Source organism: Eublepharis macularius, chromosome 15 (genome assembly GCF_028583425.1).
Source record: "Eublepharis macularius isolate TG4126 chromosome 15, MPM_Emac_v1.0, whole genome shotgun sequence".
In the NCBI taxonomy this organism is placed as follows: domain Eukaryota; kingdom Metazoa; phylum Chordata; class Lepidosauria; order Squamata; family Eublepharidae; genus Eublepharis; species Eublepharis macularius.
In genome coordinates, this window is record NC_072804.1 from 46708039 (window position 1) to 46734767 (window position 26729).

A 26729-nucleotide genomic window follows, 5' to 3' on the forward strand; every position below is an offset into this window, starting at 1 on the left:
AACCTGCCTTCCAATTTTTGCCAGAAGGGCCTCAGTAGTTTACTTTCCCTTGTCCTCCCCTCTCAAGGCCGACGTTGGTCGCGCCCTCCCTTCGGGCGAGGCACCGCCTGCCAGAGCCGCACCTGAGGCGCGCGCAGAGTCCAGAGCGAGTCAAGTTGGTTCGCGGGCGGGCGTCGAGAAAGCCGCGGGAGAAGCCGCGGGAGGGGGAAAAAAAAGTTCGGAGGCGGACGAATCCACTGGGGCGGCTTGTTGGTTCGCGCGCCCTCCGCCCCCCCTTTTTTCTTAGTTTGCGGACCGCTTCTAAAGTCCGTTTGAGGGGTGAGGAGCAAAAATAATAAAGCCGTGGAGACTCGGACCGGACGACGCCCTGCTGCCGGCCATGCTGCCCCTGCTGTGGCTCCTGAGCAGCGCTTGGTTCTTAGGTGAGTGCGGGTTGTCAGGAAGCGGGCGACGAACCCATCCCCTGCTTTCGCCCCTCCACCCGCCTCTGAGGGGAGAATGGCCCCCCGGGGTCTCCCGCCTCGGGCGCAGGGGAGGGGCAGACTCGAGCTCTGATTGGTTGAAGGGGCAGTTGTGTGTTCGCTCTCTTTATGGCTCCCTCTCCTGTGGGAATCAAAAAGGATCCTCGTGGGGAAGAGTCTGGAAACTGGAATAGTATTCTGGGGTGGCCCAGCTCTTCCAAGGGGGAGGGAATTGGTAACTTTCTTTTAGCAGGGCTCTTTAAATCGGTTGGGCAGGCAGCAGTTCAACAGGTGCAGCCTTTGAGCATTGAGGGTGCGTGAGTGGGAAAGGCTCCAAACAGGTGCCTGTTTCCCCCTCCCCTTGTCAACCTGGGAGAGGTTGCACTGGTTGAAATACAGCCTGTTGTATGACTTAAAAAAGCTATGCCAGATATGTGTGTGTGTATGTATATGTGTATATAATATAAACTAGGGAAGAAGGCAAGGGTTGACGTGAGCCCCTGGAGTTGTTGTGGCTGGGGGATTTCACCCTGGCTCTCCCAGAGGTGCTCAAATTGCTAAGTAAACAGGGGCCATGGTGGTGAGATTGGTCTTCATGTCTCTGTTTCGTGGCTGTGCCTCTGGGGGGGCATTCTGGAATGTCTCTATTTGCTTGTGTAAGCTAGGTGTTTTGTGGCTCCTTTTAAAATGATTGGGAATCCTGGTTTTCCATATAGGTTCCTAAGTTTGTGTTGTATAGAAAAATATATCTAGCCTGTTTTTCCCTTGCTATTTGAGAACTCAAAATGCAGTTCTGCACCAGAAAGCATGCTGTCAGGGGTCTGCTTGGGAGATTGGGCTCCTTTGTTTTCCACTATAAGCTCTTCCCCTTCTGTCACTTCAATGCTTCCCTATTTTATCAGTGATCTAGTTTATTGCCATCCTAGATCCTTTCCTTCAATCTTTTTCCTGCTTCGCTTGTGGGCTTCTCCTTCTTACTTTGCTTGCACGGTTGCCAGGTCTGCACTCTTAAATCCCCCATTGCATCTGGAGAGGAGTTGCCCACACCCCCTTATTCTGCTCTCAGTCCTGCCACTTGCTTACCTTCATTTCCTGCTATAAAGACCCTCATGGTAGGTGGAGGAGAAGTGTAGGCGATAGGACCAGTTGGGGGATTGCCCAATTTCCTTGGTACAGGGTAGATCTCTGGGCTCCGGCCTCGCAGCCCCACTTATGAGTGCTGAGTGGCTTGTATTGTATGAAGACCAAAGGAAAGACAGCCGTCCTGAGCACCTGAAGCCACAGGAACAGCGCCTACCTGATGAATTCCTGGCTGCTGTGCGTGGTAGAAGCCCTGTGGACCTTAAAAGATTGCCAGCAGTATATAGTGGACAAGATCCCCAAATATGTTTGCTTTTGGTGTTGGTGTTGATGGATAAACTTCTATTGTAGGTTCTTAGAGAAGGGCTGGGGGTTGAGCACCTGCATTTTTTTAATGCAGAAGCTTCACATTTCCAACTCTTTGTGACTCTCAAGGGGAGGGCAGTGTTAGCAGAGACCTTTGGCTGCCTTGCACCCCGATGTGTGGAAAATACTGAGCGAAGTGGACCAGTTGCTGTGACTTCTTGTAAAGCAACTTCACAAGCTCATGGGTGGCAGGCTTTCGGGCTGCTTTTATTTCCTCTTTCCCATCGTTTGCTGCGTTGCGTCTTTGTATGTTGGCTGGCAGGGCGTATTCTTGCATATTAACCTTGTTCTTCAAAGGTAAACATGCAGCTCTTTAAAAAAAATTGCAAATTGTCGCTCAGTCCCTAACTCCTGGGAAGTCCTGGTTTCATGACCTCGGGGGAAGGATGGTATTTCCCACAGCAGGTGAAGCATGCGCTGTGTCTGTCCACATGCAGAAGTCTAGGCTTGAGGTGTGCCCGGCTGCAGGGTAACAACGTAATTATTTTCTCCCCGGAAGAATGATGTCTGATCCTGGCCGGTGTGTCAACAGTGACACAAGCCTGCCGAAACTCCCTGCCCTTTGTGGGCGGAAACTGATCTCTATACCAACCCCCCCACCTTCAGGTTGGAATGAAACCACAGAAACAGATAGAAGGAAACCAGGAAGGCGGCGAGTGTGCTGAATACGGGCTTTCTTTGTTTCAGTGAGAATGAAGCATTGGTTGAAAAAAAAATTGTCCTATTACTCAGACGGGAAAACGTAAAAGATCAAAAGCAAAAGTGTACCACTATTTTTTAAAACAAGCAATGCATTCATTGATATAGGGAAAAAGTAAAGAGGTGTGCTTGGGACTTATTGGGGGGCAGCAGAAGTTAACTCTGCTTGGTAAGGGACTGTAGACTAGGCTAACTGGTACTGTTGAAGTAGATATGCTCCTACTGGGTAGTTGACATTGCTAAAAATCCCTTTAATTTAGGAAGATTTCAACTACGTGTTCGGCTTTATGCTAGTTTTCAAATTTGCAGCTCTTATATGCTGTTGTATCTGTTGTGACTGAATGCCCTAACAGTTGATCATATTGTATTTTCCTCTGTGAATGTTCTAGCTGTTGATTATATTGCTTTCATGTGTAGTATGGCATCTGCTTTAGATTTCAGTGAGAAAGGCAGACTTTAAGTAATAATAATAATAAAAATAAAACTCCAAAGACAGACTTGCCGATCACCCACTTGCTATCTGAAGTTCTTGGTTTACCCACTTGGTATAATGTGGTACCCGCTTACTGTACTGATCTTTAACAATATTCATTGTTAACAATATTCATTGTTAAAGAGCATTTCCTTGTAAGTGGGATAAGGAATGGTTTATCATCAACCCATTGTCAATGCTGTGCAAGGAAGCTGTGCAAGGAAAATGTCCATATTCATGCAAGCTTGTTAAAAGCCACTCACCTGGTCCCCTGTGGCAATTAAAAATTGCACCTAGTTGACAGGGCCAGGAAATTCATGTAACTTTTTCCAGTTTCATTCTCTAGCATCTCCTGGGGAATCAGGTTTGAGAAAGACCTTCTGTCTGACATTTTAAATAGCTGCTGCTCTTCTGGGCCTTTGGGAGTTCCTTTCCTGTCTTTGCACCCTAAAATCTCTCAGTTCCTTCAGGATGAGAAATTGTATGTGGATAATAATACGTTTTTTACTCTTGCTTCAAGCAGCCCTGGAGCATGAAAAAGATTAGATAGGAAGCACTTTTCTCGCCTGGAGGAACAACGAGAGTGTGTGCGCCCCTTTCGGCAGTCCTTATGGCCACTTGGCACAGTGATTATGCCCTGATCTAGATAGTCTAGGCTAGCCCAATATTGTCAGATTTCAGAAGCTAAGCAGGGTCAGCCCTGATTAGAACTTGGATGAGAGAACACCAAGGAACACGAGGGTCTCTAAACAGAGGCAGGCAGTGGTATACCACTTCTGTTTGTTTCTTGCCTTGAAACCCATTTGGGGTCACCATAAGTCGGCCACAATTTGACGGCACTTTGCAGGAAGACGTAGAGATTATACGGTGATGAGCTCTACTCTCTGTAAGTTTTAAGGCCATGCGCTCTAGCAAAGAGCCTTAAATTCCTGGCAGGCTGTTTCCTTCTGTTGATAGCTGATGGCAGGTTCGAATGAAGTTTGTTCAGTGTAAGGAAAAGGTGACACTTAGTCTGAGCTTATCGAAAGTGTGAGGGTTCCTTGGGGACATCTCATGCTTTGTTCTTGAATGGCTTTTCTTCCTGATAAGAGGAAGAAAAGGAGCCAAACTGGCTTTACCAGATCGAGGTAGTAACCGCTTGCTCCTGGAATGAGCTTGTTACTAAATGTGGGGAAGGTCGGTTTACCCTCTCAGCAGGGTTTGGCACCCTGGAATGTGGAGGGAAACTGTTTGCAGTGTTCTGAACAAAGGCGGTGGGGGAGAGTTCTTAGGCAGGGACGTCTGCTGCGCTCGAGTACAGTTTTCCTTCGTCGGTGTGTCTTTTTGCCCCATCTCATCGCCCGCTTCTCTTCCTAGATCATGCCACCGCGCTGCAAGTCACGATCCCAAACCCCTTCAATGTGGTCATCCTGTTTCAGCCCGTCACCCTGCAGTGCAACTACCAGACCACGTACTCCCAGCCGCCTGTGGTCACCTGGAAGTACAGATCTTACTGTCGGAGCCGCCTGACCGATGCCTTCAATCCCAGCAGCCAGGAGAGCCAAATCAACAACCAGCTACAGCAGAACAACCCTGGTTACAACCCCTATGTGGAGTGTCAGGACAACACGAGGACCGTGCGGGTGGTGGCTTCCAAGCAAGGCAACTCGGTGGTTCTCGGGGATTTTTATCAGGGCCGACGCATCACCATCACGAATGGTAACTATGATGTCTCAGTGGTCTGTCATAAACTAAAGCGAGCTTGTAAAATAAGACACTTAATGGAGAACCATGTCTAGTCAACCAGGCAGAGAAGCTTCGCAAAGTTTGGGGTTTTAAGTGATGTATGACTTGCACGAGTGCTGCATAGTCTTTTTGTGAACGGGCTTGCAAGGTTGATCTAAAAAACATTTGCTGTTGCTAGATGGAAGCAAGACCACCTGGTGCCCAATACTGGGCTTCTAGTGTTGCTCCTAATTTACGTTTTGTCCAGGGCCAAGGGGTGGGGGCGGGGTGAGAACTGGAGGTTGATCTGTACAGCTCAGAGCAGAAAATAAGGAGCAAGGATCTGTGGGGTTGGTTTTCTTCTGTATGTCTTTAGTATTTTCCTCTTGCTTCTTTGTTCTCTTTTTTGTTTCTTTGGAGCAAAGTAGTGCAGAATTCTGCTTTCTTGCAAGAAATGTTAAACTAGTGCTTGTATGGCAGAAATGATAAGCCCTTGAGCTGGAAAGCTCCAGGTTTGAATCTCATCTTGGCTGCTAATTAACGAGGAAGCTCTTGGTAAATCTACCCCCCCCCTTATGGAAAGATACGTCTTTCAGTCATCCTCACAGTTGGTAAGGCAGTTTATATATGCAGGTGATTTTAATACTGAATGCTCTTCCTAAATACTAAGAACTTTGCCTGGGAATTCTGTTCCAAGCTTCCTTTATCTGCATCTAAACTGATAGCATTGATAATGCGTAACAAATGAATTTCTGTTCATCAGCGATGAAGGTGTCTTGGGTGGTGGGACGAATCGAGCAAAGCCCGCTCTGCTCTCCATTGAGTTTCTGCAGCTCAAAAGTGTATCTACAGAGATCCTCACTTCTGCCCAAAGGTCTTTAGGGAGAACCTTAGTTGTGGCACCTCTGTATGCCAGTAGCTGTGTGTTGGGATGGAGAAAGAATGCCCGATCAGAAGGCCAGCTGAGTTAACATTAATACAAACTATCGTTCTGTTGATGGAGAAACTGGGACACGGGGCAAGGATGGAATCTGGTCGCGCCCAGCTGTTTTGTGCTAAGCCGAGGGAGGAACCTTGGAGAAATCCTGGCTCTGTGCCTGCTGGTCTGCTTTTGCTGCTGTTGCACAAACCTCCTGTGGTCTCCTGAACTGGTATGACCAGCAGGCTTCCAAGAACGAGCTGACCCCCTGCAAATTTACAAGAGGAAAATGATAAGTGGCATTCAGCTCCAAGCAGCTGCATCCTCTTAGTCCAGTTCTTCCTCCCTCCCCACCCATCAGTCCTTTCACAACAACAAATGGGCAGACTGTCGAAAGGATCCTTCTCGCTGAGGTCTAGAGCCTTCACTGGGGAAAGGTTAGAGCTCCTTCTGTCCCATTGCTGTTTCTTCCACAGGAATTGGTGGGGGGGGGGGGATCCACCAAGCAGGGATAGTATCCTACACTGAGCTCCTGAAGGGGAAAGATGCCATTTTGTGGTAGCATTCCTAGTTGTGCGTATTTGAGTAGCCGCTAGAGGTGTGAGATTCCTTGTACTTTGTGGTAGGGAAAAGATTGAGGTAAAGTTTATACTTACAGTGCGGTTTTGACTGATCAGAGGCTACAAAGAGAATTTCTGGAGAATCCAGACCGTAGGAACCCTTCTGACAGCAGCCTGATTCTTCACAATCTCCATTTTGCTAGGGAGCTTTATCTTATATTACCCAGCTGTAGGTGATGAGCTAAAGCCCCTGTTGGCTGGGTGTGTTTGTGTTCATGACCAAAGTTGGATAAGGTTGGAATGGCTGTTTGTAGTTGCTCTTACAAAGAAATACGATGCAGAAAAGAAGGTGGTCTTTTCAGGCCAAAGCTACGGCAGCAACACAGATCAAAACCAGTACCCTGAATTTTTCCCAACTGTAGGAAGACAGAACGAACCTGTATAATATGCGGAACCATTTTAACGTGTTTTATCTACTGTCTTTCTGTCAAGATGTCCCAGGTAGTTTACAGTTTGATAAATGATAAAAATGAGAAATGATAAAACAGTCTGCAGCAGAATTGGTCCTGGGCCATTGAACTTCCCATCCTGTTTATAGACTGCCTGCTTTGTACGTTTTGATGATTAATGCTTCTGTTAAGTGCAAGGGGTGTGACTTTTCTGATTGGAATTTTTTAGTTTCAAATCTGAACACGGCATCAGTTGAACTGTGCTGAGTCTCCAAGTTGTTCCTTGTTGTCCAAGGATATCCGGAGGTCCCTGCACTGAGAAACCATAGTTTTGCAGGCATGTTTAATGCTTCTACAAGTCATGACATGCTGGGCCAAAAAGTTCATGGGTTTCTTACAAATCTGGACCTAGGGCAAGCATACTTTTTGTCTATCAACTTGTCCCCTTCCTACTGCTATTGCATGGTTCAGAACCACCCCCCTGCCCAATTATGTGGGTGGTAGTTTAATTATTTTTTAAGAACCCTGACGAATGCAGGAAGTTGGAGGAGGCAGAACAGCAACAACATTTAGTGTTTCGGGGAGGTCAGAAGTCCAGGGCAAGGTACGGCTTGTGACAACATGTTTCCAAGCAAGCGGGGGTTTCCAGACTTAGAAGCTTTACATGTTGTTCTGGCTAGTCTAGCCTCCCCCACCTTCTCAAATCCACAAAAATTACAGTGTGATAACAGAAGATTTTTTTTCCATGCTGCAAAATGGCCTGATTCATGTTGTGGTGGTGGTGGGGGGGGAGAAATCCTGATGCTTGTAGCATTTGCCTAGGTCTCTTTCTACCAGCCTGTGGTAGATTAAGTGTTGAATCTTGTCAGCTAGTTAAGTGCTCAACAGCGGCCCTGTAACCAACAGTTTAAATGTTCTTAATTGTATCCTTGTGGTGCTTTTTGTCCCGGCAGCACTTTTCTAAATGCCTGGTTGCGCTTCTGACAAGTGCAGAGAGGTCCAATTAAGCTTGTGCAACTTGGGCTGATCCAGTCGTGGAAGAAACTGGACTGGGGAGCGTGCTTACCTTGCAGGCGTTTAGTACTCTGGATGGTCTTCTGCTGGTTCACGCCGTGGGTGCTTAGGTGGCTATGAAAGGGGGTTAGGTAGATCCATCAACGGCTACTAGCCACGCTGACTAAAGGAACCTCCATATACAGATGCAACAAGCCTCAGCACCCCATCTAGGAAGCAGCATTAGGGGACGACCTTGAATTTATGCCCTGTTTGTTGGCCCACTTTGTGAAATAGTACGCTGGACTAGATTGGCCACCGGTCTAATGCAGCAGGCTCTGTTTATGTTCTTAGGGTCTTAATGTGGTCCACTTAGCAGCTGCACCTGGCCCCTAGCCCCTCTCTTTCAAACTTCAGTCCAAACATGATGAAAACCTCTGCTCGCAGTTTAATTTGCAGTCGATAAGAGCACAGTTTCATCAAACATTGTATGAGGCAGAGATAATACATCGCTTGAAGCTTTAGATATAATGTGTTAGTCATGTCTGAGCGCATGTACTGGAGCCTGGTGAACCTCTGGGGCAGAATGATGAAGTTGGACAACGGAGCACAGCAAGTATGGGAGTACCATTTTTTAATGTTCCTCTCTGCTCCCTGCAAGCAGAAAACCTGACTATAGGGAACTGGCTAGGCTGCAGTGTTTCTCTCTGCTGTACTAATTTTTCAATTTATAGTTGCTGTTTTTTTTTCTCTTCCCTCTGGTACTGTTCAACACACTCAGGATACTGTGTTTGCCTTCTTTTGCACACATAGACCAGGCCAGCTTCACTTGCTGCACCTTGATGATGGCTTGTTAAGGGTCAAAACGTTTAGGAAAGAATTGAGTTGTGTAGCAAAATACGCTTCCAGTCCATTGACAGGAGAACAGAGAACACAGAAGCTGGCTGCCTTTGTCGGAGTTGGGTAAATGTAGTGGCACTTTTCATGGGGGCTGCCAACTTCGTCAGATCCTTAATTATAGATAATAGATCCTGCTTGCCTTAAGGAGCAAGCTCCTGACATAAACCTGCTTGCCTGCCAAATTCTGTTGAGATGTCCCAGCTTAGAGGCAAGTCCAAGATTTGTGGACATGCATAAACTGTGTCTCCATTTCTGGGGCAGTTGCAGAACCAAGGAGATCTGTTTCTGTTGTTTACTTCCAAAACCAGTTACAAGCCTTAGAGATCTGGCACATGTGACTAATTTTTTCGCTCCCATCATATCAGCCTGTGGCTCCCCCACCCCTTTTAAAATTGTCTGGATTTTAGGTGAATCATACGTGTTGCTAGCTGCATAATGCTCCTTGGAACAAGTGGTAAATAAGAGATAGCAGTATTTGACAATCTCTCTAGTTTGGGGTTGAGTTGAGTTGATAAACAGGAACCAATTGGGGGGCAGTGTGCACAGGTGATCGTATGGTAAGATGGTATTTGACTTGAGCTACCCAAACTAATTGCTGTTTACTCTGCAATATTCTGAAGCTTTTGAGCAACTGAAACTCAATTCTGCTGAGAAACAGAGATGAAAAATCTCCAGATATGTCCTTCCATATGCACTCATGTCTCATCCAACAGAGTCCTTCGTTGGTTCTCACCGTCTGAGCACAAAGGAGAGGCAAAGGTCACTTTGGCTACTGCTGTTCTGGCTTCTGGGCACCTTCTCTCCCACCCTCCCTTGAGTGCCTAATTACACACATGAAGTTGCCTTCTGCTGCATCACACCATTGGTTCCTCAAGGCAAGTAGTGTCTACTCAAACTGGCAGCAGCTCTCCAGAAGCACATATCACCTGATCCTTTTTTCCCACTGGAGATGCTGGGACTTGAACCTGGGACCTTCTGCATGCTAAGTAGATGCTCTGCCTCTGAACCATACCCCTCCCTGTGGTCCATAGGCAAACCATGGGCAGCTTGCTCATATAGAAAGGGGAAAAAGAAGGTCAGAATCTCATTGTGGTAGTATTGGCACTTCTGTCTTAAAATCAAATATTCCACTTCTCCCAATAGGGCTTTTACCATGGAGATGCCAGAGCCTAGAGTGACAGTATTTGGCTTGTTTTTGTGTGGGCAACCGCTGATGGTTTCTTCTTTCTCTGCACTGTTGACTGTGTATAGTTGTGCAGGCTAAGGAGGTAGATTCCTTGGCAGGTTAAATACATTCTGGCGGCCCTTGCCTCTCTTTGGCCTCGTCGGTCATCCAACTGTATTATCAGCCAAATCTACGCATTTCTACCCTTCGCTTCTTAACGTTTCACCAAATAAGAAATGCAGCTAATTTATACTATGGAATCGCTTGAGGAAGTATCTGGTGCCATATTCTCATAAACTGTAATGTGTACACTTCATAATATTTTTTTAAGTTCTGCCGTTACCTCTCTCATCCGTAAGGCAGCCCTGTGAAGTACCCTGTTGGGTTGATGAGATATCTCAGCAGATTTCACAGAAGGATGTGAACCCAGTTGTACTCTGACTCTGTATTCGCTATCCCATTATTCTTTAGCCTTTCCAGATCTAACTCTTAGTGGGACCCACTGAGTATGTGACTCTGGTTGTCCAGTGTCTTGTCACGTGACTTTAAAGTCATTTGACAAGACGTTGGGCAACCAGAGTTTACCAACTAGAGCAGTGTCAAGGCTAAGAGAACTAGGGATCAAAAACACAGCTTGAGTTCCAGAGCAGGTGTGTACCACCTTCTCAAAATATGGCCAAATACAGCCAAGTAGAGGCTGTATTTGGCCATATTTTGTTCTGTGTATGTACAGTTACAGCAAGCTTTCCTGAAAAACTCACCCCAAAGGATACGGTGGCTGTACAGGGGCTTAAAATGCAGTGGGTGGGGGCTCCATAGAAATGCCCTCCCCCTGGCTGTGACCTGTGCATTGAAAACCACTGTGCTGTACCACCCAGTAAAGAGTCCAGTAGCAACTTTGTCAGAGCTGTGGTTCTCGAAAGCTTATGCTACAGTAAAGTTGGTTAGTCTTAAAAGTGTTACTGGATCTTTACTATTTTGCAACTACAGACTAACATGGCTGACTCCTCTGGATCTGTACCACCCAGGCTCTCTGGCTTTTAAAGACTTCTACAGGGCAATTCTAAGCAGAGTTACTCCAGTGTAAGCTCATTGTTAGCCTCCTTATGTCAATTCTTTCCTGTCAGATGGTAAAGAAGAGTGTAGCAGCACCTTCTCAACAGTTTGGTCCTATGGGCGCAGTAGTGATTGTTGAACTTGGAATGTGGTGCCTTGGGGAGGCCTGCCTTTTGTTAGTTTCCTGTTTAATTCTGGGAGTGTTTCCCCCTTGGCAGGGAGCGGTATCTCGCCTCTGCATGAGTCCTGGGTTTTCTTTGTATTGCGTCCCAAACAATCCATAGCCCATCAGTTGAGAAGGGTGTGGTGTTGCTGTATATTTAAAATTTCCTCGCTGCAAAAAACTGTGCTGAGCTTTTAAGGATCATTTAGGCTAAAAGGAGGGGCAAATCTTATCCTCAGAGCCAGAGAGAACCCTGACATAACCAGTGGGTTTAAAATCTGTGCTAAAAATGACTTTTTACTTTCTTTAAAAAAATAGACTTGTATGTTTAATGCATGCTTTTTTTAAAAAATGAAGCATTCGCTTTTTAAAAAGAATCTGTGTCAATCTATCATATTCTTTAGGTTGGGGAGGAGGGTTGCAGTATGTCTTTTGTTGTTGATGCTTGTTTAAATTTTTAATCCTTAGCGACTTCTAGCAGGTACAGGTCAAAAGCCTTGATGGCCTAACACAAAAAGAGCTTTTGCATAGGTGTGTTTCAAAGACATCATTTCTCTGGGATTTTATGATTTCTTGCAAGCCCCAATGCTGGACATGTGTAGGAGGGGATAGTGGTGCCCTTTTCTTCATATGAACAGATTATATGTTTCAGTACAAGGTAGGGGAATAGAAAGTCATGGCCATCAAAGATTCTGGGGAGCAAAGAGCAGCTTTTCTAGCTTGAGATAAAAATGCTTTGTTTCTTTGTTGGAGGCAATTTTGATATTGCATGTGTGTCTTAAGGAGCAGAAAAAGAAAATATTAAACTGCTTCTGACTGCCATTGATGAGATTATTGGAGGCAGTGAACTCAAGGCAGCGTGCTCTCTGTGCCTCTGCGCAGCTCCCGCGGAGAGTCTCCAGCTTCCATTGTTTTTGGCCCTTGGAGGGACTGGGGGTAGTAGCCAGGCCCCACCCTCAGGTCCACTTGAGGACACACAGATGAACTTCTGCTTCAGCTTGGTTATTATGAGGAGGTAGACATTGCGTGCAAATTGCACCCGTTCTGGAGTTTCTCCATCAGCTACTGGGTTCAGTTCAAAGTGCCAGCTGTCCCATGCCCTCATATCTTCAGGACCGCCTGTCCCCTCATGGTGTTCCCTGAAAGCTTTGGTCATCTGAGCAGGGCCTTTTGCAGGTGCCATCCTGCAAACTGGCAAGAACAACTGTTTGTATGCATCCTTTCTCTGGTGGCCCCCACCTTGTAGTAGTCAGGAAAGCGTCCCTGCTTCTGCCCTTCCACAAACTACGTAAAACAGAATTGTTCAGGAGGGCTTTTTTATAAAGGAAATAGAGCCGTATGGCAATGGAACGGTTGAGGAAGGTGCTTCTATAAAGGGAAAGAGAGTACAAGTTTTGTACTCAGGTAATAACATTTTCTGCGTTGTTTATCCTGTTGGGTCTAATAGTGCATACTTCGTTTCAGATTTTTGTAATCTTAGTCCTATTACATTGCTTGTTAGATATTTCATCCAGTCGCTGCACTGGTTTACCCTGTAATCCACCTTGAGTCTCGGTGAGGAAGGTGGATTATAAATGAAGGGAATAGCAGCAAGTCATGTGATTAACCTATCAAGGTCAGTTGTCTTCTCTGACTAGCAGCAGCTCTCCCGGGTCTTTATATCACTGATTTCCTAATCCTTTTAGCTGGGGATGTCAGTGGCTGAATTTGGGACTTCTGCATGCAAAGCAGAGGGTCTGCCACTGTGTAACAGCCCTTCCCCCATACTCCCTCCCTCCATCTCTTTAATTTTTTTTCTTGTTGAATTGCTTTGGGAACATTTTTGTTCAAAAGCTGCACGTACATACATAGCATAAATAAATGTAACCTTTTCCTGTTAAGAATGAATGGTAGCTTTTGTTTATGAACTTGGAATTTTCGTATGCTTCTATATTTTGGGAAAGTCAGCAGAATTGAATCCCCTTATACTGAAATACAGAAACTTGCCTAATAATTAATTAATGATTGGTTGCAATCCTTATTTGTTTCTCGGGCAACCATAATCACTTCCTGCAACACCCATGGGTTCCCTGTGGGTGCAGCAAGCTGTTAATACTCAATTCGCAGGGAGAAGAATTTATTTTAGTTTTTTAATAAAACGCCTGTGCAATCCCTCCAGAGAACCTGCTTCAGAGTAAAAAAAATGGAAATAAAAACATCAGAAAAACACTGAACAGTTAACAAAGTATTAAAAACAGCAAGAGAATAAGAATAGAACAAATGCTGAGCAGTGTAAAACAAGTCTCTCTGGCTAGAAGATGACTACTAAAAATGATAAAAGACCAACCCTTAATTAAAAGCCCAGGTAAAAGGAAATAATTTGGCCTGGCGCCTTAAAATGAGGAGGGTTGGTGCCAGGCTAACCTCATGGGGAAGGGAGTTCTGTGGGTGATGTGCCACCACTGAAAAAGCCCCATATCTGGTTGCCACCTACATGCGGTAATGCAGTGAGCAGAGATTGCAAGGAAGATCTTCACTGGAAGACCTGAAAAGAATCTCATTTTTTCAAGGAATAAAAAACGTTACAAAATTACTTGCATGCAGTGAACAGGTGCTGCTTTGATGGAAGATGCATGATGAGTGCACTGCAAATGAAAAATTAAGCACCTTTTGCTCTACAAACTGACGTGTCTGGGAAGGTTTGGAATCTCATTGTTGGAATTTACCCCCTTTTTTGCCTTCTCCCGGTAGATGCTGATCTCAGCATAGAGCAAACTGCCTGGGGAGACAGCGGCGTGTACTACTGCACCGTGACTTCCCTTCAGGACCTGCAAGGCAACAACGAAGCCTATGCCGAGCTCATTGTGTTGGGTAAGTCGCGAGCCCTGCTGCATGCCAGTGCCTTAGTGGGCTGAGGCAGCTTAATCACATGCTTCAGAAGGCTTTGTGGGAGAGGATGCTTTCATGCTAGTCTGGCAGGGCCTGCTGAGTTAATCCCTGAAAGGGAAGGATGCCAGGCTTGAGTGGCCGGGGTGGCTTGCCCTGCAAAACCGGCACTGTGCATGCTCCCCCTCTCCGGTTACTATCCAGGTCCAAGTTTATCCTGGTTTTGCATACAGTACAATAAGGCCATAAAGAATCTTTCATGCAGCAGAGGTGTGTGCGCTGTGGGGGGAGGAATAGCATTTTTGAATGCTCGTCCACTTAAAAAGAAAAGAAACACGGAAGAAGAAATCTAGCAGGATTGGACTACAGCCTCTCCCCCCGCCCCAGTTCTGCTAGCTTTCTCCTTGCGGTATCTTTGTTATTGAAACGTGGTGACATTTTTCTCTACCACTTGCTGGATCAAGTGGAACGACGTCTTCTGCTTTACCACCTCCATCTCCCGCTGGAGACATAGATCCGGCCTTGAGTTGTGCCCCACATGTCTCTTTCGCGCACTCAGCCTGTGATGTGCTGGCGTATTGCTTCCTATACTACGCTGTAGCTATACCACTCTGTTGTCCCCAGGATTAAGGCTCTAACCGCCTGCTTTCCCTCCCCAGTGACAAATCCATCAGCTCCCCCTCCATGGGAACGTTGAAACTGTCACTTCCAGGTGTCCTCCTGAAGTCTGTTATAGGGACTAAAAATAGTCTAAGCATTCTGTGGGACAAAGAACAATTCTCTGGGACCAAAGCCAGGAGGGTTGAGCTTTGTTTGCTGTGTACACTTGGCTCTTTCTTTGCAGGCAGGTTAGTGAGGCTGGGAACATAATTGCAGCAAAGAAGGCCACTTCTGAATGGGATTGTGGGTGGGGTAGGCAGGTTTGTTTAGCTGGCCTCTCTGATTCATGGCATAGTGCAGTTTCCAGTCGCCAAGCTTGTGTGTATCTTCTGTGCTACCTAAAAGACAAACATGCTATGGTCAGTATGGTGTAGTGGTTAGAGTGTCAGACTAGAATCTGGAAGACCTGGGTTCGAATTCCCACTCCCCATGGAAGCTTGTTGAGTGACCTTGGTCCAGTCACACCCTCTCACCCTGACCTACCTCACAGGGTTGTTGTGAGGATAAACTAGAGGGCAGGATAACGATAGAACCAGCTCTGCGCTGCCAAAAATAAAATAAATATGATCACTGTTAATGCCTGTATTGGCTTCTTTTGCATGCATGTGCAAATCCATTGCTGTCGGTGCATTTTGCACACACAAAGACTAGAAACTTTGGGGTTTGTGTGTATGTTTTTAAAGAGATTCTCAGGATGTTGATTCCTGTGTCCAGAACAAAACTCTCCTAACAAAGAATATGCCCAGGCATGAAAGGCTCCAGTTTGTGGTAGACTGATCATTAGAAAATCTATTGCCGCATGTCGCTGTTTCTCTCTTCCCCCAAATCTGGTCTCTCCAGTGATGTTATCTGCTGCCGAGGGGTGGAAGTGATGGTCGGATGTGGGGAGACTTTGATGCTGTTGTAGAGGAGGGGAGTGACAGCAAGAAGGGGGAAGTGGTGTCTGGCAAATGGCGCACAATTTACTACTCCTATGCCTTGCCTCATTATTTGGCTCTTCTGACAGTATCCCATTCTTTCTACACTTTTGGGCAAGTGGTTCTTTTTAGAAATAGAAAGCTGCTGGGTCATCCAGAAAACAATTGCTTTGAATTGAATACTAAGAAGAAATGTGTAAAAAAAAAAATTCTGATTGTACTAGAAAAGTCTAGCACTGTGTACTGTCCCCCATTCCATCTAAATATCTAAAATTTTTGATGGTAAAACAGTGAAACAACAAGATAAAAGGATTTAAATGGAGGAAGAGGATGCATTAAAAACTATTTTAATAGCATCCAGAATAGACTGTAGACAGCTGTATTGGGGGTACAGCCGGTGGAGCAAGTTGGTGGTTGGTGGTTTCACCAGCGGGTTCCTGATTCACATTTCTAGGGAGGTTGAAGATGTGTTTGTATAGCGCAGCAGGGAAGTGGAAGTTCCTGTAGTAAGTCTTTGGTTTGATCTCCGTCCTGTCCTTCCCTCTGACTTGCAGTAGGATTCATTTGGGAGATAAAGCAGATAAGGTTGCATTTGCAGCGGGAGTCTCTGGGACTCGTTCTGTTGGATTTTGAGAATCCACCTTGTCATCTTTATTCATAGATGGCAATAGGCTGGGATTGTCAAGGAGCACAAACTCTGTAGGAAGATCCCTGCAGGACACAGAGATGGTTGCTCTGTTGCATGTCCAATCCTGAATTTGGCTTTTAGACAAAAAGTTCAAACGCTTTAATATATTAAGTTATTAAAGTTCTAGCCTGGTACACCTACCTTGTTGTGACTGTAAGAGACTGTTTCTGTACAAATACCACCCTTTCTTTTCTTTTCTTTTCTTTTCTTTTCTTTTCTTTTCTTTTCTTTTCTTTTCTTTTCTTTTCTTTTCTTTTCTTTTCTTTTCTTTTCTTTTCTTTTCTTTTCTTTTCTTTTCTACAACATTTGTTTTCTGGTTTCAGCTTTTATTTTTCTTCTCAGATGGCAAACGTAAGATGTATTGACATACAGTACAGCAGTTTGCAGATCTCTCTTAAGTGTTAGGTGTATTTGCACTTTTTCTTGTAGAAAATGAATGCATTTATGCTTCTAAAGTTTTGTAAATATGCCTGCTAGTATATACTAAGTAGGTTATACATTGTGCATTTATATTAATGCAGCAAAATGAATTTAGGTTTGATAGGAAGGAAAATATTGCCTGTATTTCAGTCCCCCCCAGTCAATGTTTTCCCTTCTTCCTGTGTTAGATCTCCAGACACTTAGTAGTTGCCTTGCATGGGTAGCAGACTGACACAACATCTTGTTCAAAGTTCTGTGTGAGAGTGCCTTTTGCTTTGGCTAGCTAGCCAAAGCCTTAGTATGCTTATTTGGAAGTATCTCTTGCTGCATTCAGTAATACTTCTGCATAAACATATTTAGGATTGGAATGTAAAAGGTGTGTGTGTGGGGGGGGGGAAGCTGTTTCTTTCCATTTGCTGATAAGGAATTCTTACCTCAGGCCTTCAGCTGAACATGTCTTTGGCTTCCATTTCAACACAAAGCAAATTCTGCAAAGGAGAGAGCTGGGGGCTGGAGGGGGGCGGGTGCGTGTGTATAAGTCCCCCTACTTTATCCTACAGTTATTCATTTTTATTAGTCTGCTGGCTACCTACCTACATACATATACATTTGTTAATGTAGTACCACAAAACATCTTTGTATTGATACTGTTAATGAAGAGCAGTCCAAGTCCTTTCTTCTTCCTTCCTAACCTACTAAATTAAGGGGAAAGAATTAGAAAGCAAAAAAGTAAAAGGGTAGATACGGGGCAACAAGGCAAACTTGGCTCTGAAGACTGAGGTGTAGTGGTGCTCCAAAAAGGTGCAGACTTCCTTATAATGATCCTCCTGATTGCCTTGAGGCGGAATTGACTCGCCAAAGGTGACCAGGTGAGTGGCTATTAACCATCTTGGTGTAACATGAGGTTATTCTACCAGGCAACAGAGGCCTTGGTCTAGGAAATCATCAAGGGCAAGCTTTGCATGCTGAGCTCACCCCCTGTGTAGTCTAGCCAAGAAGTGCCCACCTCCAGGGCAGCGAGCTGTACTTAGTAACTTTCTTTTTTTGTGTGTGTTTTCTTTTCATTCTGTAGGCAAATCCTCCGATGTCTCAGAGCTTTTGCCAGGCTTTCAGATAGGGGATATGGCAGGTACTGGCTTTGCATCTGTGCTCTTTTTCGGTTGCATGGGAGGGATTACAGTCATTCTTCAACATTTCTCATCTTTGGGGCCCATTGTATGGTCAGAGACCACTGGATTCTGTGGCACCACGGAACTTAAGCAAGTTCAGACCTGACCACAGCCTGCGCCCCCCTTTTTAGAAGCAGGATGTAAATGTCATAAGCAAAATACTACGTTTCTCACCTTGAATGTCTCAGAGGCGCTTGGGTTTGGAAAAGGACACCTATCCCATTTCTTTTCTTTCCTTCCCCTGGCAAGCTTCCCCTCTTGCAAATTCTTTCTGAGGCATCTCTTCCTTTGTTCTCCCAATTCACGGCAATGTGTGACAAAGTGCCCTTTTCAGGTCCCTGCAGTATGATTGTGGATTGAAACAGGAACTCAGTCTCGAGGGTCCCATTATGTCTGTTGGCTCCGGGGCTCGACACACACAAGCATGTTTTCTTGGGGATACACCTGAAAATATCAAAAGCAACTAGCATCTACGTGTACACTTGTCGGAAAGCCAGAATGCCTTTCTGGGTGTACAACATGTAGCAAACTTGGATTTTTGCAAATGTGTGAAACTGCTGTTTCTGTGTTTCCAGACTAGCGATCAGTAACCCTTAAGTCCTTACGCTTGCACTAAGGTGCAACATGGGACTGAGATGCCTTTGTGGTTACGAGTTTGGGTGGGATGAAGAGTCCTTCAGTGGCTTCCCAACAACTGGCTTGCTACACAAACCCATTTGGTAGCCAGAAGAGGTGGAGATCTTCTCCTCTCCTGTGCCGTAGAGAGCTCTTTCATCACAATGCAGATTGCCCCTGTTCCGCAGACAACCCGATGAGGCTCTCAGACACCTTGTGTTCAGCAGTGCAGAAGATTAAACGCGAGTGGTTCAGAAGTGTTACCTTTGAGGGTGGGAGGGGCCAGCTGAACCTAAACTGTGCTGTATAGTCAGTTGAGCACAGAGGCTCTTTCAGTTCCTCTGTGGATGCTAGAACCATTTTAAGGCCAACTTCAGCGCTTACACTGGGGACCTACTGAGTTGATCTCCGTTTATATTTGAAGAATGGGCGGGTGTTCTGGGAATTCCATCCTATGAGCCACACAGGTGGATACATGTTGTCAGTCTAGGAATGGATTTCTTTTTCATGGGAAGGCCAAAATCGAAGCAATAGGAGGCGAGTCTATTTAAATGCAATTCTTGTGATCATCGCCAACCAAGTGGGCTAACTTTAAGACTTACGGAGCATTCCCCATTCCCTTGACTGCCTCCCTACAGGCATTCCCCCCCCCCATGGGTATTTTTTCTTTTGGCTGGGCTAAGCCCAGCGGGGACAGATGACATTGGAAGATGTTCTGCAGGAGAGCTACCGTGCAAATTTGGTCCATCCTTACCCACAAAGTACTCTTTAAGAACATATGAAGAACCACTCTGTTGGATCAGATTAGTGGTTTATCAAGTCTAGCATCCTGTTTTGCACAGTGGCCCATAATGGCCAATAAAGAGGGCACAGAGGCCAAGGCTTTGCCCCGATTTCCCTCCTAGGCCTTTTCGCTCTCTGGATTGGATCACCCTGCTTCATATGGCATTGGGGGCTGGCTTGTGTTTCAATAGACAGCTCTGCTGTTGTGTTCAGCTTGGCCCCCAAACACTGAAGGTGCAAACAAGTGGACAAGCTCTGCTTCCTGTACTCCAGACTGCCTGGCAGGGGTCAGAGAGGCTGCAGTGGAGAGACGCAGTCTCTCCTTCCCAGAGCCAGCTTAGTGCCCTGCTTCTGCTTGGCAATGCCAAGGGGCTAAAGAGGGAAATAAAAGGGGAAGATGATGTGGGATCCAGGCACTGAAAGGCTGTGTTTGCACTTGATGTCCATCAGGATGGTCAGGGGACTGCCGTGGACCAACAGAGAAGGCCACTGTTGCTGTTTTAAAAACCGTGGTGGTGGTGGTGTCTAAAGCTGGTTTAGGTTTATGTTGCAGTTAGCGTTCCCTGGTGAAAGCTTTGCTATCATCTTATAGAGGCCTCATGCTGCTACCCAGAGTTGGCTGTGTCTCAAAGGGATTCCTTTCCCCACCCCCTCTCTCATTCCCCTTCCTCCCTCTCCTTCCAGATTGGATCTTTGTCATTGTGGTGGCGCTTGGCTTCTTTCTGCTCATCATGCTCTTGGGCATCTGCTGGTGCCAGTGTTGTCCTCACACTTGCTGCTGCTACGTCCGGTGCCCCTGCTGCCCGGAGAAGTGCTGCTGCCCCGAAGCTCGTAAGTGTTGCTCGTGGATGTCACCTCCGCCTTACCTTTGTGGCCGAGTTCTCAGACCTGCCCCCACCATTCCCATCTCTGTCTCTGGCAGCTCATAAGGTTGGTTGCGTTGAACAAATATTCCCCTGCAAACTGATGCTGATTTAAAAGGTTCCCTACGTTCCCTGTGCTGGTGTGGTGTGCTGCCTTATCCTGACTGGCACAGTACTGTCTTCTCTGACTGGCAGAAGCTCTCCAGGGTCACTGGCGAAGGCCTTTCCCAGGTCTGCTATCTGAGCTTCTTTAACTGGAGAGGCAGTTGAGCCTGGGACTTTCTATCTAGCAAGACAAGACACGGTCCCTAGACGTTGCCACTGGGAAACTTAGGAGCTGTCTCTGACCCCCGTCACCTGATCCCTAACTCTGCTGTTTTCTTTCCAGTCTACCATGCAGGAAAAGCGGCAACCTCCGGAGTCCCCAGTGTTTATGCTGCCAGCTTGTATGCCTCCAGCAACCCGCTGAAGGCAGGGCCTCCAGCCACAGTGATTCCCATGGGTCCTGTGCCCCCCATGTACAATGGCTACGGAGTAGATTATGAAAGGGCCAGTTCAGGTACGTGGTTTCTAATTATCAAGTTCCTGCTGCCCCAGAACTTGGCCCCAGCTAGCATGAACAGAAAGAAAGCCAAGTGGTTTCCCCCCCCCCCCCTCTTTGGCTACGAGGTGTTGAATATCATGGCAAAGCTGGGGTGGTTGTGTTAGTACCAATTACTCCTTTTGTGAATGTTCACAGTACCAGTACATTTGGGCTTTGCACGGAGATGTTCTGGCTGTACCTCTTAGATTTCAAGGGCCCTTTTTGCCTGCTCTTGGCAACTTCCATTTGTTTCTCTGCCAACTGAGCCGAGTAAGGCTTCGTGCAGCTGAAGTGGGCTCTAGTCCATGAAAGTTTTGTACTGCAATAAATCTCTCTGTTTCTGTTCAGGTCATTGATATGCTGCTTTTCAATCCAAAGTGGCTCACAGAAAATACCGAAATGTGTTAAAACAAAAAAAAACCCAAACAGATCCTGTTTGTTGAGCCTGCCTAACACAGGCCAGGGTCTGAAAGCACTTTGGCTTTTGCCATGGGCTCCTCACTCCCCCCAAGGGTCTGCTTCTCTGGTCCTGCTCAGGTTTTAAGCACCGGCAAGGAGAGGAAGACAAAAAAGCAGCACTGATGGAACTCAGCAGCATCTAGCGAGGTCTTCCTCGCTTCCCCCCCATGCCAGCAGAATGCTTTGTAATTAATTATTTCAGTTTTGAAGGATTCTGAGTTTCTGCTACTCAAGGGCTCGTTTCTTTGGGCTCTCTCTGGGTCCATCCTGGTCTTGCGTGGTGACCGAGTTGGTTACTCTCTTCTTTGGTTCCTGAAACATTTGAGCAGGTGCTGTGTCTTGTGAGATCACGTTATTTGTTCCTGTATGTTTGACCCATGGGAGACTTGTAGGTTTTTGCTTTAAATATTCCTGCTAAAGAGGGATTTGGTTATAGGTGTAGAGTCACGGGTCCCCCAGAACTGTGCTCTGTTCTGGTACAGTTGGCAGGATCTAGGAGAGTAAACTTGAGCAGTAGCGCCCCCCCTCCACTTGCAGCAGATTAGCGTAGCTCTTAATAAGCTTTACTCTCTCTCCTTTACATTGCAGTGGGTGGGAACAGCTCCCAAGTGCCCCTCCTGCGAGATACGGATAGTGTTGCCAATTCCGGTAAGAAGCATGCTTATTGAAGATGGACTGTATTTAGCCCTGCATATTATGTATATATAGAATATAGGCAAAGAGCATAGAATGTATGCAGCCCTTGGATGGGTATTCAGTGCTTACTTGTGTGGAAAGATTGGCTAAATCAGTGGTTTGATTCTGGACCATTTCCCTGTGAGTCAAACTGGCTGGGGCAGAGGCTATTTCATTTCTGATGAACCCGCCAATTTACTAGTTTCGAGCAAGGAAGGTTGCAAAACCTTGGCAAAGCGATCGGTGGCTAGTGCTTCCCTCTGCTGGATGGAAGCAGAAGGGGTTTGCTTAGCAGAAGGGACCTGCCACCTGTGGAGAGGTAGCACCCCCATCTTATTGAGCCCCAATTCCAGATTATCCTCCAGTTGTGTGAACTTGTCAGAGCAGTGGAAAGAAAGGAGCTCTTTGCCCCGTTAGCAGCGGAGTGGGAGAAACCCTCCCTGTTCAGTGGAAGAGGAGATGTCAATGATTGTGCAGCGGACCTTTTCCTGTAATATGCAGTGAAATTATCCTCTGTAGAGATCAGGCTGCTAAGCGTTATAGAGTTCCTTCTGCCCTGTTACTTCAGTGTTTCTCTTAATCCAACCTCAAGACTCAGCTCTACCAAAATCATAGAAAACTGCCCCTGCTTTAGCTGAAGAGGGTATGACTTCTCTTACAAAAGTGTCTTAACCCCCAGTATTAATGGGGGGAAACAACTTCGTAGCAGGAGCCACACTGTGGGATAGATAAGTTGGAAGGAATAGACTTTAAGGTGAAAGGACTTTTTATCAAAGGAAATTTTAATATGGCATTTACAAATAACAAGCAGGGCACATCTAAATATGCCAAGTGGTATGGCAAGGGTACATATGCTGGCTGGTGCAAAGTATTAATCAAGGTGGGGCAGAGATCAACTCACAAATGCCTTTTGTCTCGAGGCATTTGAAGATGGAGTCAGGCCCGCGGGCTGCTTCTAAAATGAAGGGACAACTGACAATGGCCGTTTTCACATGCTCTTATAGGAACAGCCCACTCACGGAACGCTAGTGATGGCTCCATTTGCGGGCTATTTGGCTTCCGTTTTTTTCTGCACCTTTTCTGGAACCACGGGAAGTGCATTCCCAGAAAAGATGCCGAAAAAACGGAAGTGAAACAGCCTGCAACAGTTTTGCAAATGGATATATCTGGATTCCTGGGGAAAAGCCGCCAGCATTCGGTGAGTGGGATGTCCCTATAAGGGCATGTGGAAACGGCCAGTGTTGGCTGGATACGCCCTAGGTGCTTCTAACAGCTTGGAGTGGAGGGAACCACTCTTGGTCTCCCCGCAACCAAAGATGCCTACGGAGGCTTTTCCTTTGCAGTGGAGAGAAAGTTCATTACACTGTGAGAGACCTGGCCAGTTAGATGGGGAAGGATGCAAATGTGAACCTTGATAGAATAAGGCAAGTCCTCCAGAAATACTGTGCTGCTCCTTTGAAAGGAGAGAGGCTGTCTCCTTCACACCAAGGAGGTGATCTGGGAGGAAAGAAGGGGGTTCCTTTGGAGAAGTTAGTATATGGAAATTGGAAGCTTCCACTAACTGAGAGATGGACAAAAGGAAGTTTCATGTTCCCAATTCAACAAATAGGCAATGGGAAAGGGCAGTTGGGCTTGGGTGGGGAAAGCTGGGGGTAGTTTAGCTTGTAGCCATAATGCCAACTTCTGATCAAACTTCAAAAGTAAGAGCTGGGGTTGTGAAGTCCCTCCTTCTCCATACGTTGTTCAGTTGTAGTTCCCTGTTTAAATCTGCTGCTGAGTTGGGAAGCATGGCACCAAGGCTTCTCCTGCCAATGTATCCCCTTCCTGATCCTCTTGCATCCTGTCTCTCTGCTTACTGTGTCTGGATAAAAGAGTTGGCAGGCCAGGTGGGCAGAAGCCATGCTTGCCTTGTTGATTTAAAGGCAACGGTGGAAAGATTGCTTGGTGAAATCTCCCACCCCTTTTTTTGGTCTAATTCTCTCCCATCCCCATGGGGGAAGCATGGGCCTTTTGTCCTAAAGCTTGCTCCTGATGTCTCTCCCCAGCTGTGCGCAGTGGCTACCGCATCCAAGCCAACCAGCAAGATGACTCCATGCGTGTACTGTACTACATGGAGAAGGAGCTGGCTAACTTTGACCCCAGCCGCCCAGGCCAGGTTAACGGGAGGCTTGAGAAAGGTATTTTTGGCTCCCTGGGACTTCCCCAGTTGAGAGGGCCTGTGGTAACAGTAGCAAGAAAAGCATGCTTGTCTGATATTCTACCGCGTTTGCGGCATGACCGTTCTGGGATAGGAGAACTGACCTCCTTAATCCGGATTGTCTTCCAGCTTCTGTGATGAGTGAGCTGACTTCACTTCACGAAGATGATCGCCACTATGACCTGAGGCAAGGTCTGGGGCGGCTGCGGAACCAGGCCATGTCTCCCATCAGCGACTTGGAGGAGGAAAGCGTGCGGGGCAGTGAGAACCGGAGGCTGCTACCCCCTGCTCGCCGCAACCGCTACGATGACTCTCCTCCACAGAACTATGCCCGGCGCCCACGTTCACACTCAGTGGATGATCTAGATATAGACCGGGAACCCTACCCTGCCCGGCCTAGGAGCCGGGGCCGCCGTGGATCAGATGAATGGGGCCGCCGTGGATCAGATGAATGGCACCGCCGTGATTACTCCCCGGATTCCCGCAATGACTATGAGCGCTATGGTGGACGGCGTAGCCGGAGCAGAGATGATCTGCGGGACTTGGAGCGACCCCGCTACGATGACCGGCTCCTGGAGGAGGCGCTGCGCAGGAAGCAACGGGCCGCCAGCCGCGAGCAGCTGGATCAAACGAGCGCTTCTAGCAGCAGGTCTGGAAACAGGAAGAACCGGGACGACGATAGTAACGGCTTTCCTCCACCTCCACCACCTCCGTACACAGAGACAGAGTCCGTTTCTTCCCGTGGCAAGAATGACCGCAAACTCAGAAGGGTGAGTGCAGAAAACTTGAGGGAGATACTAGATTGATGTGCTCTTGGGATTTAGGCTGAAAAGAGCATCTTGGAGGGTTTCTAGATCTTAGTTGTGATTTGTCAGTGGGATCCAGGGATGGGCATTAGCTTGAAAAGAGAATTTACACAGAAGGCTTGGCATCAATTGGACAGGCTCTTGCTTTTGGATTTGTTCACCTCTGAGCGAAAGGTCACAATCAGGGGTTATTTCGTAGAAAAAGAGCTGGAGGAACTCATTAGCATAACTCATTAGCATATGCCACACCCCTTGCCATCACCGGAAGTGTGTCATTAGCATAACTGATTTGCATATGCCACACCACCTGATATCACCTATCCTGGCTGTTTTGGACCCAATCCTGGCCACTCTGGGTGGAAATTGGGCTGAAATTGGCCGAAAAGGGACCCAAAATAGTCAGGATTGGGCCACTTCTGAGCAGGAGAGTAATCCACTGCCTGTCAAAGGCCTGATCCAGGCCGTTTTGGCCCCAATCTAGGCTAAAACGGGCCCAAAATGGCTGAGAGTCAGGTGGGCGGGGCCACCTGGCATGGGACCTCTTTGGGGAACTGCTGGAACTGTGTTCCTGCGCGTTCCCTCTTGAAATGAGCTCTGGTCACAGTTATAATGGAGGTAACTGGACCCCACTGTCTTGATAAATATAATCTTAAATGATCTTGAGATCTTCTATGGAAGCATAATTCCAGGAGTCCTTTCTTGGAGTGCGGCTAAAACTACATGATACTGGAACAAAGCTTTCTTGGATGGCATCGAGTCCTAGTAATTTCTTCTTTCCCAAAGTTCATGCATTACAGTCTGTAATCTTGGGTATGTGTGGTGGTTAGAGCTGCTGGAAAGTCTCCACAGACCCCCTGCTAAATGTTCCCTCTGCCTACAACTAGACATTTTATGAAAGCTAACCATAGTGCCATGAACCTTCAGGATAACCACGACCCCTGGCATTTCCCACCCTTCTTGATCTTGTCTAGACAACAGTTAACAGCCTTGGGATGTCCAGTATATCAGCTGGGGACATAAATGTGTTAATGTGAATTCTTAAACTTTGACAGCTGGTATGATGATATGGCTTGAGTGTTGGACTAGGTTCTGGGTGACCCAGGTCAAATCCCCACTCTGCTATGGAAGCTCACTGGGTAACCTTGGGCTTGTCACACACACTCAGCCTGACCATCCTCACAGGGTTGTTGTGAGAGAAAATATGAAGCAGAGGAGAATGACACAAGCCACTTTGGGACCCTATTGGGCAGAAGGGCAGGGTATAAATGAAGGAAAACAAATAAATAACCTTGATTTGTTTCCCTCTACAGAATCATGCTGTCAGCAGGGAGAGCTTGGTGGTTTAATCCTCTGCAGCTCCATGACCCAGGTGGATAAGGAGGCATGTGTGACAACTCCAGCGACAGTCTCTGTTGGCATCAGTTGTATCCCGGAGGACTGAGGCAGGGCAGATGGTGCTCCTCTGTGCCCAGCTACTGACCGGATGGGTCAGCTGGCCCCAGTGCTCGAGGAACTGACCTCTCTGTGCCTTATTTAGCTTCGTCCCCCTTTTCTGCTGACATTCTCAAGGAGTTTAGAGACATAGTTTGCGCTGCAGGAGAATTTTTAAAAACTGTTTTTGTACTCAGTTTTAAATTTCAGACCTAGATTTTATTTTTTTTAAACATCATGTTTGGCAAAAGGTTGCTTGAGTATGATCCTCCAGTACTGCAAACGTTACCTGGGACGCAATCAGACCACAAAACTCTAGAGGGCAATTGGTCTTCCTATTGTTTTTCCAAGATAATTCCAAAGAAGACCCACTCAGCTGTGTTGCCTTCCACAGCCAAGGTCTTAAAACTGTTTCAGCACATTTTATACAGAAGATATGTGGCTTCTTGTTATGTGTATGTTTTAAAAAAACTCACCCCCTTCCCCTTAGAATTAACTGCTGCTTCTGTAAATACCCCAAATGATTAGCAGCCAAGTTTTTTTCCAACTTACTTGTATTTTTGAGATTAGTTTTATATAAATGAAAATAAAACGAGTAGGTTGTATTCTCA

The 26729-nt window shown here is 46.6% G+C and overlaps 1 protein-coding gene across 4 annotated transcripts; it reads left to right on the forward strand.

The window, feature by feature from the left end:
• Positions 1-151: 151 nt before the first annotated feature.
• Positions 152-26729, forward strand: LSR (lipolysis stimulated lipoprotein receptor). 4 transcript variants are annotated; one of them, XM_054999803.1, is made up of 10 exons: positions 152-422; positions 4435-4776; positions 13718-13837; positions 17610-17666; positions 19789-19935; positions 20356-20526; positions 21598-21657; positions 23730-23861; positions 24011-24651; positions 25998-26729. In XM_054999803.1, the coding sequence occupies exons 1-10, from the start codon at positions 380-382 to the stop codon at positions 26031-26033; spliced, it is 1749 nt and encodes a 582-aa protein (XP_054855778.1). In that variant the 5' UTR covers positions 152-379; the 3' UTR covers positions 26034-26729. The 4 variants fall into 4 exon arrangements, with proteins under 4 accessions (XP_054855778.1, XP_054855780.1, XP_054855781.1 ...); XM_054999805.1 differs by lacking the exon at positions 23730-23861; XM_054999806.1 differs by lacking the exon at positions 19789-19935.